Source organism: Gouania willdenowi, chromosome 6 (assembly GCF_900634775.1).
Source record: "Gouania willdenowi chromosome 6, fGouWil2.1, whole genome shotgun sequence".
NCBI classification, from domain to species: Eukaryota; Metazoa; Chordata; class Actinopteri; order Blenniiformes; family Gobiesocidae; genus Gouania; species Gouania willdenowi.
This window is the reverse complement of record NC_041049.1, coordinates 51,908,724-51,922,451: the sequence shown is the minus strand read 5'-3', so window position 1 is coordinate 51,922,451 and position 13,728 is coordinate 51,908,724. Positions and strand designations below refer to the sequence as shown.

At 35.9% G+C, this 13,728-nt stretch overlaps 1 protein-coding gene across 1 annotated transcript; it reads right to left on the bottom strand.

Moving 5' to 3' along the window:
- Positions 1–462: 462 nt before the first annotated feature.
- Positions 463–13,007, bottom strand: wee2 (WEE2 oocyte meiosis inhibiting kinase). The gene is made up of 12 exons (XM_028450512.1): positions 12,960–13,007; positions 11,168–11,449; positions 10,188–10,399; positions 8,571–8,628; positions 6,633–6,802; positions 6,423–6,544; positions 6,204–6,350; positions 6,005–6,106; positions 3,723–3,808; positions 3,461–3,631; positions 1,767–1,915; positions 463–645 (listed from the first exon to the last, which is right to left on the bottom strand). The coding sequence occupies exons 2-12, from the start codon at positions 11,438–11,440 to the stop codon at positions 489–491; spliced, it is 1,647 nt and encodes a 548-aa protein (XP_028306313.1). The 5' UTR covers positions 11,441–11,449; positions 12,960–13,007; the 3' UTR covers positions 463–488.
- Positions 13,008–13,728: the final 721 nt, after the last annotated feature.

The following is a 13,728-nucleotide window of genomic DNA, read 5'->3' as shown; positions in this document are numbered from 1 at the left end:
ATTATCAAATACGCGATTAACATTTTAAATTGACCCCAACCCTGCCTAGGTATAATTGTAGCTCTCCATCATCTCAACATCAACTCATCTGATAAAAAATGTTGAAGGAAAAGACGAAAACCTCCTAAATATTCAAATTTTTCAGTTTTTTTTCCATTCACACCAACCTGTAAAATGCACTACAGCTCATCCTCCTGAAGAAAACTAACAATAACCGTATCATCAGATATGTCTGTTACTGACATACGCATCTTTAAAAAAAGTAAAAAGAGAGAGAACCATTTTAGATGGTTAAAAAAGGTTTAAAAGTTTATTTACAGTAAGAATAATTTTAAAAAATTGAATAAAACCAAACACTCTGATAGAAAGCACAATAAAGCTGCAGTAATCATCATTAATGACACTTTTAGCTGCATCAGTCCACGCTGAATGTATTGGTCAAGTTGTTATTCATGGTTCATTAATAAGGACCTTTGTCCCTTGATCTGTCAGTCGTATCCTGGACATCCAAAGCTCATGGAGCGTCCTGCCTTCCTCCCAACAAGCCTCCTTCCAGGCTTTGGGACAGAACCACTAGCAGATTTCAGTCCTCGCAAAACCTTCTCTTTTGGTGACAGAGCTGCCTGGCGAGCCTTTTCTAGCTCTCTGAGAAGATAGAAAAAATACAATTATTTCAACAGGTTTCACAGTTTATACTAAAGTGGAGACATTTGCCTTATTTTTGGTCATTAGTCTATTCAACAGAAGGGGAAACACCACCATCTACTGGTAAATATAGGTAAAAACAAGGAATTCAGCCAAAAAAAACACGAAAAAATGATCTACCTACAAAGCAACTGGAATGAAAAAGAAAAGGTACAGTAAACACCACAAAAGATTTGATTTAATTTAAAAAAACAATAAAAAGTTTATTAAAAATCTCATCCTTTTAGCATAAGGCAATATTTGTCAAACTTTGGGTCGGGACCCCATGTGGGGTCACCTGAAATGTCTTGTAATTGGTAAAAAAAAAAAAAAAAACTGCTTAAAATTATATTTTTCCATTTCAAAAATTATTATTTTTCAAATTAAACACATCACACACAATAATAATCAAATAACTATATTCTATACTTAAACTTTCTCAAGTATAAATCTAGTTCAGATAAAATGTAGTATAAAAATATCTGAGGTGGTGTGTCTCACTGATGTTGGCTACTCATGTATTAGTAACACACTTTAATAAACATGATCAAAAACTAATTTTAGAAAAAAAATAAAAATGTCTCTGGGGTCACTGGACATTTGTGATATAAAAATGGGGTCACGACCCCAAAAAGGAGGGAACCATCTGCCGTAAAGCCAGTTCAAGAAGATGACAACATTCACAATTTCAGTCAAATTAAAAACCAAGTTTCCTAAAACACACATTTCTGAGTTTTGTTGGAGAGTAAACTGGAATACCAACAGAAAACCCCTAAACACAACACTAAATGAATGTGTGCATGACTTCACAACCTGAGAATTATAAACATGGGACACAAATTGGTTCAAAACCTTTGAATCAAGAGGCCACGGAAAACCCGCTGTTGACATTTGAATGAGCTGAAGTTGTGGAATAGTGTAATAAGTAGTATTATTTTCATTAATATTTCAATTTTAATTTCTACCCGCGTCAATTTTATCATGTCAAGCTTTGCACAATTTAACATTCCATATTTACAGAATAATCAATTCATGTCCACGTGAACCCACTTTTCCTTTTTTCTGTGTGAACTTTTGAATACCTTTCCAGCACAGCAGTTCTGAACTTTTCCACGTTGAGCTCTATAAGCAGCTGAGCAGCCAGTCTCTCAGTCCTCCTCTCCTTCAGGACGGCGTGTTTACAAAGCTCTTTGGCAGATGGCCTCTTCGTTGGGTCTGGATCCAGCAGTGACTGCAAAATTAAACAACTGTTTGACAAAAACACTGGATGCATACAGAAAACGCAGATATTCTCAATTTTTCCCTATTGTCGGAAAGTTGTTTCAGCTATTTCAGTCTTTAGCAGCACAACGCATATTTAAGAATGAGAGGAGAGTTCTACCATTAATGTTGGATTCATAACTGAAACGCCTTCAAATTAAAATGGAATTTATATTTCCAAAAATGGTAATCCATGACTGAGTTCCATTATCGCTAAGAATTAAATGAATGTAGTAAAAACAATAACTTGTGCAGACATAAGCGAACACACATTGCCTTTAAAAATGTCTTTAAAAATAAAAACATACAACCACGTGTAAGTTAATGTGATTTGTCCATTACTTACTAATAAACACCAACTGTTCAATATATTTGAATAAAAATGCTCAAACTTTCCTTTTTCTGCTGTTAAAAAAAAAAAAAAAAAAAAAAAAGCCAGGCAAACTTTCTCTTTCAAATTCAGACATGAATGAGATACTTTATGAATTTCCCATCTCTATATAAATTGATAAATCTATTGCTGCTTTAATTAAAATCTAAGTTTTACGTAAATACTTCAGTATTCCATGCTGTTAATATTATGTTCATGGACATAATATTTTAATTTAAATGTTCACCTGCACTACTGCACTGTTATCATTGTATTTTATTTCATTATTATTATTATTATTACTATTACTATTATTATCTTGTTATTTTATTTAGTTTGCACAAATTAGTCTAACTACTGTTTATACTTCTTATTTTTATTTATTTTTTATTTTTTTTCTAGTTGATTGTTATTATTTAATGTTTACACCATCAGAGAGAGCACAGTTCACCAAGACAAATTCCTCGTGTGTATTTATTACATTACTTGGTCAATAAAGTTGATTCTGATTCTGATTCTGTTAAGATTCAGCAATATTGTTATAATTTGTAAAATAGGGGTTTTCAACTTAAAGTGGCCCTTTTTGGGATTCATTGGATTGTTTTAAAATGGAAAGTTTAACTAATTATCGGAACATTTAAAAATCTTTAGGAATAAGAACAAATTTACAATTTCAAAACAAAACTTTCTAAATACAATCAGTGAGTGACAGTCCAAAACAAAATGGCTTCCCTAGTCATTCTCACCAGATGGGTTGTGACCCAAAGTGGGTCTAGCACCCATATCCATTTGGTCTCTTGCCTTAGCAAAAAGCAAAAAATAAATAAATAAAAAAAGAAAATTGGTGCTTTTATTTTGAAGGGGATTAAGATTTTTTTGTTTATTTTACTGCCATTCTTATCACACTTGTAACTCATGAAGGCAGTAATTGGTTAGTTAAGTTAATCAAAAACACACATTATCTCCTTTTAAAAACTGCTTTGAATTTATTTTAACATTTTCTAGCTGAGAACTTCTGTCAAAAAGTGTAAAATTAGTTACTTAGATTTCATATTTGTATTCAGATATATGAAGCAAGATAACCATTACAATGGATAAAACAGTTTGTTTAGGTCAAATCTGTAACGGTGTGTAATGACAGAGTACTTGAAGTAAGTGTTGAAAGGGAAGTGAGAGCTCCTGAGGCAGCAGAGGGAGTCGACCCTCTCTGAGGCTGTGCCACTGCTCTCCATTCTGTGGGAGAGGACCGGCTCCTGCCGCCAGCAGCACCGTGAGGCCCAGAGCAAATATGTCCGCCTTTGGAAGGTTGCTGTACTCCTGAAGGAGAACCCAGAGGAACCAACTCAGAGCTTTGTTCCTTTTTCAGACATCTGCTGACTTTCTCTACCACAGACGGCTCACATGTTACCTCATGGAGAACTTCACTGGCCAGAAAGCGACTGTCCCCCTCTTCTACCTGAGGATGACTCGATGATGTCACATGACCAAGATCACCTGTAGAAGAAAACATAATCAATTTTCCCACTATCTTGTGTACAGGCTCCCAGCAGGCCAATGTGATGAGTAATTAAGTACTTTTACTTCAGTGTTCACTTGAAAATGCCTTATTATGCTGTTATTAACTGCAACAGTCGGTCTAAACATAACGTGTCTGCACTTGAAAACACTCGTCCCTGACTGGTCCACCTCCTTTCCGTCTTTAAAATCAGTCCACGATAAAGTTTTTTCAAAATCCTCAAAAACTCTGTTTCTTCACCAAAAACTGTCAGCCTGGAAAATGTTCTCCATTACCTAGAATCCCCATATCAGTACCAATGTTTTAATGCATGAATTGTTGCTGGGTTATGATTTCAGATTCACACCTACATAAAATATCAGAGACCAAAAAGAGACTTTAAAAAAAAAGAAAAAAAAAAAAAGCCATTTTTATCGCCAAAAATTATCAGGCGGAAAATTTTAGCACTAATCTAAAGCCCTGAGTGAATGTCACTTTCCAACAAGGTATCAATGCTCCACCTCCTTTCCTTCTTTAAAATCAGTCCACAACAAAGTTTTTTCAAAATCCTCAAAAACACAATTTTTTTCACTAAAAATCGACCAACCGGAATATTTTTTTTTCATTACCTGGACTCTTCCCATTAGTACCAATGTTTTGGTGTGAGAATGGTAGGTGGGTATTGCATTAAAATACCTACACACACACACACACACACACGCATGCGCACGCACGCACGCCAAACTGATGACAATACCCTTCGGCCGAAGTTGGCCGAGGGTAAAAAAGACATGTGGTGTTCGTCTGTTCCATCTTCCAACAGTCAACGAAAGGTCTCAAACACGCAGAATAGCCAATAATAAACAAGCTGATCTTGATGAAAAAAAAAAATATAGCATATTCGCATGTGCAGCATTTTTTCCAGCAATGACTACAGTACTTTGTTTTATTTGTGCAGTTATATTTTGCTTTTTCAACAACCCAGACATCTGAACATCAGTCACTGCAACACACACACACACAATCCGGTCCCTGTATTTATTGATTTTGAATTAATTATATGCCTCCAAGGCCTTTATTTGTTTTCCATTATAAAAACTAGTCTGAAATTACTACTAAATAATTAAAAATGTCCCCAAACTCCGGTAACTTAACGTCCCTTTTGAAATCATTTGAGCTTACCCAAATGAATCTACATTATTCTCATCCATTTATTACTGATGCCAGTGTGCCCCCAAAAACACAACCAAAAGTGACATTTCTGGTGTTTTCTTGGATTATTTGTTGAAACTGGAGTGACCACATACACAACACGATAAACAAACCAGAACAAAAATGACGTCAAGTGAATCATCGTCTTTGTTGTCCGGTGAAAAAAAATCCAATCCCACAATGCAGGGCGCAAGCTTTTCCGAAGTTTAGGTCATGTGACCATTTGACAACAAACCAGTTGTTTATGATAGATTAGAGTCAATAACAAACTTCCAAATGGGAATTTCTACTTTTGTAATACCTTTGATTTATTCATCTACGAGGCCAACACTATGTTTTTATGTTTTCAACTATGTTATCGTACAAACGGCTTTAAAATTATGTGGTAAAGTTACCGCTCAACTAATAACACTTTACCTTCCAACATGGTGAAGCCCATCAAATGATGCAAACATATGTTTTACACCATATAATTAAAATAACTTTTTTGCATTATTAGAACTATCCTCAATGAGACTAAATACCCTGTCTTTTAACATCAATTTGAGGACACCTTCAAAGAAACAACCCTAAGATTTTTTATTTATTTTTTTAACTCTTAAGTTAAATGATAAAAATCAAATAATTGGAATATTACAGTCACTTGTAACACTGCAACTCTCACAACCCAATAACAATAATTATGTTATAGTTGACATGAAACAAAAGTAGAATATTTTGTTAAAACTATTTTTCTTTAAATAAAAAGTTTTCAAAAATCCAAATGAACTGGCACATTAATACTGGAGTTAGTAAAATCATTATCATCAATACACCATTAGATTGTTTAAGAAAGTTTACACACTATAGCAAAATATAGCCTCAATTTGATTCTCCTGGTAAAATGTTCATATTATTAATTCATGTAGAAGTACTTATTTATCTAAATTTCCCTTTCGTGAAAGTGCGCACCCTGCCAAATCAAACAGCATCCATCATGTTACCGATTTTGTAAACAACTCCAGCTGACGTGTTTCCATCTTCCTCCTCACTCTCCCCCTCACCCACAGCGCTTGTGCTGCGATGCTGGCAAATGAAGATATTACCTATTAATTAAAAAAAGAAAGAACATTAAAACACATTTGGTTTTACAAAACTCTAACTTTAGATACCAACCCATATCAGAAATGTGGAGAGACATACTTGGTTTGACATCTAGATGCACGAGGCCTGAGCTGTGGATGTATTTCAGGCCCATGGACACCTGCAAAAGCAGATCTTTCAACTCTGCTTCAGTCAAGAGCTCATCATTCACCTTCTTCTTCTTAATGGAGTCACTGAGACTTCCACCTGAAATACAAAGAGGATCACACGATTAGAAAACCATGTAAACATGATATCCAGCTTTAACTGAAGTCCTACCATCACAGTATTCATTCTGTATGATCATGTGATCATCCTCTGCCCATGCTGAATAATAGCGGACGACATGTGGATGGTGTCCAAGAACAGCGTGTGCGTACACCTCCTTCAGGGCCAGCTGTCTGGAAAAAAAACAAGAGCAGAATCTACTGTTGAGCCACCAACTCAACTCAAAGTTTGACTGCATCACCTCACGATCAAACCACTCACTCATCAGAGGAACCTGCGAGGGGTCGGCGGGAATGTTTAATGGCATACAAGCATCCATCCAACCTCTTCACGCATTTGTAAACGGACCCAAACTCGCCCACACCGATGCACTCCAGCTCCAGGAACTCACTCTCATAGCGCGAGAGCATGAGAGCCTGGACAGCTCGTCTCTGTCAGACAAACACAAGGAAAGCCTTGTTGTGAAAGGTATCCTCCACTGCTTTTACCAGTTTGGCCTAAAATCTTTAAAATGTGCTTATGAGAAGAGCTATGCCTAACAAATTGCATTATTATGCACCAAATTCATTTAGTTTCCTTTAAAAAAAAAAAAAGTGTCTATTCATACGATTGCCATAGAGACAACCTCCGGTGCTGCTGGTAATTTTACCGAAGTACACGTATGTAGCATCTTAGGGTTAGTTTATAACCCAATATCGCAACAATTTTTAGGGATAGGTTTTACGGTTAGGTTTAGTCTTAGTCACGTGAATTAAACTGACCAATGACTGACCTACCACGTGATCTAAACTGGCCAATGAGGGGCGCTGCGTACGGATAGAATGTCGGTATATTGATACGGCAACCGTACGGATAACCACTGCCTTTAAAAAAATGGACTATTTTACAGTTTTTGAGCCTGTGTTCTGCCATCTTGAATTCATGTGATTGATGATGTCACACGGTCCCACTGCCTGTAAACATCCCATTGTTTGTTATTGGAAACAATAGCCTGCTTTTTACATCTTTTAGCAGCTTTTTCAGTCCAATTTATTTTTTGTTCTAAAAAAACGAGGAAAAGTTAAAGATGCCGATGTAACCCTCTTTTGTTTACCGAAAGAAGATGAAAACAGTTTGGGCGACATTTTCGGATTTTATCTTCATGGTTTGTGCGTCTTCAACAGTCTATGATTCACTCGTCAACTTCAGCCATCAGAGCATTAGCTGTGCACTGTTTAAGGGAGCGTAAATATCTCTTAGGAGAGCTCTTCTTCTCTGCTTCATTGTCTACTACGAAACTGCAGAGTTGTGACTCTTGGTAAACAAAAGAGGGTTACATCGACTTCTTTAACGGTAACTGTTCCCAAAGTTTTTTTGTTTGACAGATAAAGCCACGCTCCAACTGATGGTTGCCAGAAATTTCTGTCTCTCTGAAACCAATATTGACAATTTGAACCCTTTTTAACCACTTTTTCTGTCCGTTTTTGGCCACTCTAATTTGCAACTTTTAACATATTACTATGGACCATAATTTTGCTGAGTTTATGGATGGGCCCAAAAAAGCTCCCCCCTTTATTTTCCTTTATAGATGGCTCTGTCTCCTCATGACTGTTCTTCCATGTTAATGTCTGTATTCAACCGCCTTCAGGTACAGTGGGGGTCCCTGGTCTCTGGAACCTTTATTTTGGGAGTCACAGTTGAGAACCACTGTTTTAGAGCAACCAAAATCAGCACAAGTTGGCATTTTGCATTGAAAAAGTGGATTAAGTGATGTAAAAATCAGGCCGAGTACTTCACACAGTGGGCCGTGTGACATTATCAATCACATGATTTGAAGATGGTGGGACAACAGGCTCCAACACTGTATTTTAGGCCAAACTTGTAAAAATAGTAGAGGATTCCTTTAAATAGTCTAAAAAAGGAACACACGTCACACACTGGCGTCGGCCTACAGAGAGGAGAGTCTAGGTTTGCTTTGATTTGATCATCACCAAATATGGTAACACTTCCTTTGTAAAGACTGACTGAGCCTTTTTTCCTCTGTCTTTCTGGTTAGAAATTCATTCAAAGACATCTCGGAAGTGGGCTTGGCACTGTGGCCGGATGCATCTATTGTACAAATAGAAATGAGGAGGCAACTGAGGATGACAGTGTCTGACGATGGAGTGCTCCATCGTCAGTGTCTGACGATGGAGCACAGACACCAGGAAATAGCTTTACCTTTGGTGGGAGGAAGGCTTCATCATCTTCTTCAGAAGACGTTAGACTGTGTTTCAAACTAAAAGATCAAATTTTAAAAAAAGGTATTAGATTTTTATGCAAGCAAGGAAATCATGAAACATTGAGATTGTAGCAGCTCTGTGAAACCAACAATATAGTTGATATTGTTAATTCAATAAAGCTGCTGGACATGAACATTTTAATCCATAGCCTCATGGATCAATAAATCCAAGATCATTTGCTTGAAAAAAAAAAAAAAGTAAAATCTCCAATGTAAACACTGTTTACATTGGAGAAAAAAAAAAAAAAAAAAAAAAAAAAAAAACACTGTTGACATTTTTGTGCATTGCATTGTGGGATGTAAAGTACAGTAGACCAGTGGTTCTCAACTTTTTCAACCCACAACCCCCAAAATAAAGGTTCCAGAGACCAGGGACCCCCACTGTACCTGAAGGTGGTTGAATACAGAAATTAATATTGAAGAACAGTCTTGTGGAGACAGAGCCATCTATGAAGGGGGAATAAAGGGGAGAGATTTTTGGGAACCATCCATAAAGTCAGTATGGATGGTCCATTGTTCTATGAATCTGTGATAATTATTTATTTATTTGAATAATATCCACTTATCTAGGAAGTCTATTATTATTTGTGCCATAATATATAATCATCTTAAAGATGTAAATCCTTGTTTTAATCAAATAAATGGGTTAAAAGCGACCAGAAAAGGTGGTGAAATTGGATTTTAAAACCACAGAAACTGATTAAAAGTTGCAAATTAGAGTGGCCAAAAATAGGCAGAAAAAGTGATTAAAGGGTTCAAAGTGTCAATATTGGCTTAAAAGTGGCAGAATTTGTGGGGGGAGATGTAATGTATGGCAAATCTTGAATGTGGTTAAATTGGCAAAAATAAGCATGAAATATGGTGAAAAAAAGGTTAAAAGTGACAATAATGCAGTGCAACATTAGGTCAACATGTGCAACATTAGGTGGGAAGAGTGGTAGAAAGGGTTTAAGTGTCTTGAAAGTGGAACAAATGTGCAGAAAAGGCATTGAAATTTGATGAAGTGGTACTAGAATATCTTTATAATTGTTGTAAATATATGTATCATATTTGTATTATTACTTTACTTTATTTTTTACTACTGTATTGTATGTGTATCTAATCCTTATTTTTAACAGTTTTTTACTTAATTATACACTTATTTAACGTTTATTCTTTCTTACGTCTTTGTTTAACGTTTATTATTTGTGATACTTTCTTGAGTGGCTGTAACAAAAGCAATTTGCCCCTGGGATTAATGACGGAATTCCGATTCTGATAGAATTGGGAGTAATGTAGCAAAAATATATTACATAAAAATTGATGAAAATAGGTTCACATATGGCAAGTTTGGTGTAGTTGCAGACAAAGGTTAAAAATAAGCAAAAATGGGCTCAAATTTATCAAAAAAATATTCCTAGTTTTTTTAAGGCATCTGGTGACCTGAACCCAAGGTTGAGAACCAGTGCTGTAGATGGATACGTACTGTCATTTCTTGTTTTTCTACATCAGACAAGGAGGACAAAGATGTCTCTGTGTCCCAACAACTATAATTAAAAAAAGAAAATATGAGTTACCTGAGCCCATACTCTTCCTCATCGTCACTCCTACAGCTCTTCCTCCACTGCTGCTGACTGCTGCTCCTGCCCAGTGTCTCAGGGGTGTAAGGGTTCACATTGACAGACGGAGCCTGGATGAGGTTTGCAGCAGCCGATGCAAAGCGTAGACTCCTCTGATAGCGACGTATCTTAATGCTGGAGCACGGCTGGGATGCTTTTGACAGCAACGTCTACAGTGAAGGGAAACAGACAAGCACCTAACTCAGTGTTTTTCAACCTTGGTGGCTGCCTGAAATGTCTAGTGATTACTGATTAAATATACATATATAGTGTTCATTTTATCACCTCTAGTTCAGACATGGGCAACAGGAGGCTCAGGGGCCATATGCGGCCCACGGTCTAATTTTGTGTGGCCCCCAAACAAGATAACATCACAAAATTACATGAAAAATTCACAAAATTACAAGAAAAATACACCAAATAACTCACAAAAAACATACAATTTCAGAAAAAGACAACATATTTAAAAAAAACATACAAAATTAATAAAAAAAAAAACAAAACACAAAATGACGAAGATAACTAAAAAAAATATATAAAATGTGAACAGAAATACACAAAATTAACCAAAAGTTGCACAAGACTAGAAATACACAAAAAAATAACAGACAAATGTATGAATTGACAACAAAAATACACAATATGCCTCAAAGAAATATACAAAATGAATTACTGATTAAAATATATATTCATATGTTATTTTTTTAAACATCAAATTCTTATTAAATTATTTTTAAGATTAAAACACATCTTAAAAATAAAATACAGTATAAAAATATTGGAACTAGTCATTATCAAAAAATATTTATAGAAAAAAAAAGTCTTTGGGGGTCGCCAGAAATGTGTGGCATTGAAATGGGGTCACGATTAACAAAAATGGGTTGGGAACCACTGACTTAACTAGTTAATGTTGAACTTTGCACCCTAATCTGTGGTACCTTTGGTGTGATGGGGGAATCGCACAGCCTGAGCTTCCTCCACATGGCGTAGGGTATGGGGCTGGTGCATGGCTGAGGGGAATATAAGGAGCTGCTCCTGCTGCGGTGGCGGTTCACTCGGGGTGTCCTGCAGGCTGAGCTGGGACTGAGGCTCCTGGGACTGGGAATCCTGGAGGTGCCGTGATCCGAGTTATCACTGCTGCTGCTGCTTCCCTCTTCGCCACAGCTGGAAAACTCCAGCTGTTGGCTGATCCCATTCATCAGTGCTGCCATGCCTTCAGTCTGAGGTTACAGAGATTTCTATAAAAACTATGTTCTTCTAACAAACACTTTTGGAAATGAATATACATTATTTAATATTTAAACCACTTTAACGCTGAGCGTATATTAGGCCTGGGCAATATACCGAGAGTCAAAATTACAATTACAATATCGCATATAATGATATTTTTTCATTTTATAGCTTTATTTCTTATTAGAATGCTTGTTTTAGGAGTGGCTACTTTCTCTACGCCTTAGAACTAGGGGTGGGAACCTCTGGGTACCTCACGATATGATACACGATACAAAGCTCATGATAACGATTATCTCACGATATGACGATACTGCGATTATCGATATATTGGTCAGAAATTAATCCACGATAATCTACGACATAACAAGAAAAAAAGATTAAGTGACAAAATACAATTTCAATTTACATTGAAAAAACATTTCATACATCAACACAAGCTTGGTTTTTACAGAGGATATTAAGACATTGACACAAAAAAAAAGTTATTTCATTGATAGCCAAAAACTTTCTCGAAATAAAACTCGAGATAAAGCCTTTATAATATAATATTGAAGTAGTTATTTTATATTTACCATTTAATAACGGGAGACTTTAAATTGAAAATGAGGTCAAGCACTATATTATGATACCACACCTGTGTTTCACTCTTTATGATAGTTATAAACCACAAAAAAAGAGTCTGATTTTATTTGCCAACATAAGAAACAAGCTATTCAATGTTAAAAGCCACCGCTAAATACATACATGCTTGTGCAAATGCAACTGTATTCTGCTTTAAATTATTCTTATTTATCTTTTTATTTTTAATTACTTCATTAATCCCTGAATGGAAATTATGTTACACACTGTTATTTTTAGGGACATGCTTCTCACACACACACAGGCCCGAATCACACACATGCACAAACAGGACCTGTGAATATTGCATCAATGGAGAGATGTCAGAGTGGGGCTGCTTCCACAATGAAGGGAGTGCACCAGAGCAGTGTTGGGGTTTGATGCCTTGCTCAAGGGCACCTCAACAGTGCTCGAGAAGTGCCCTGGCACCTCTCCAGCTACCAGAACAACTTCTGAATTATGAATTTAAAATCCTGTGAATCATCCCTGGACATATTTTTCCCCACATAAATAAAAGAGTATATCACACACCTGTTCAGAAGCCCATACATTTAACCTTATTTTGTATGTTGTAGATCAGAGGAGCCCATATCCAGCATGTTTGAGATGTTTTTCTCCCTGCTCCAACACACCTGAAGCTAATGATCACCTAATCATGCAGGCCCACCGATATTGTTCAATCACGTGTGGTGGACCAGGGTGGCATGTGATTTTAAAAACATTGTTTTAATTAAATGTATTCAGTAACGTATATTGAGGGACATGCAGTATGTCTCTGTAGTGTTGCTATTTTTAGCAGCTTTAGATGATGCTGGTGTGTATGACTCAGCTCTGACTGGTTTATTGACCGCTACATGGTGTATAACTGGAAATACTCACGGACAGATCACTGTCTGCATCACCACCAGGGTCAAACTCAATCTTCGCGCCAAGTATGCAAATGACTTCCCGTTTATATAAAATACGTCATCATAGGTTACGACCTCTAGATCTGTGATTGGTTTAACAACTACACAGTATTTAGATTTTGGTTTTTCTGAGATATCATTTTTGGAAGAAAAAAAAAACATTTTATGGTGCTTTATTTATTTATTTATTTATTTATTTATTTATTTATTTATTTATTTATTTATTTATTTATTTATTTATTTATTTTACTTACGAGATATTTTCAGAAGAAAAATATTTTGGCTGTTACCTGAACTTACATGTTATCGGTTGAGAAAACAGCTGTATAACATGTAAGTTCACCATTGGGAAAATGTTATTGTTTTAATCGTTGTTTTTGCTAAATGCTAATTTCAGGTTGTAAGGCCAGAGCACAAAAAAAAAAAAGAATAATGAGAGTCAGAATTTAAAAACTTCAATGAAATCTTAAAAAAAAAAAAGTATTAACCATTTTTTTCTTTTAGAATTGTCTTTTTTTTTGTACGGAGCCCCAGACATGACATGGTGAAAAAAAATACTAAGTGGTTGCTAAAAAATATTAATTTGTTCGCACAATACTAATTTGTGGCCACGATGTAGTAGTTGGTTACCCCGAAATAATACAACAACTGTTGTAAACAGGAAGTTACGTGTTTTATCCGTATTTCGTGCGCAAGAACTAGTATTTCGTGGCCACAAATTAGTATTTTTTATTTTATTT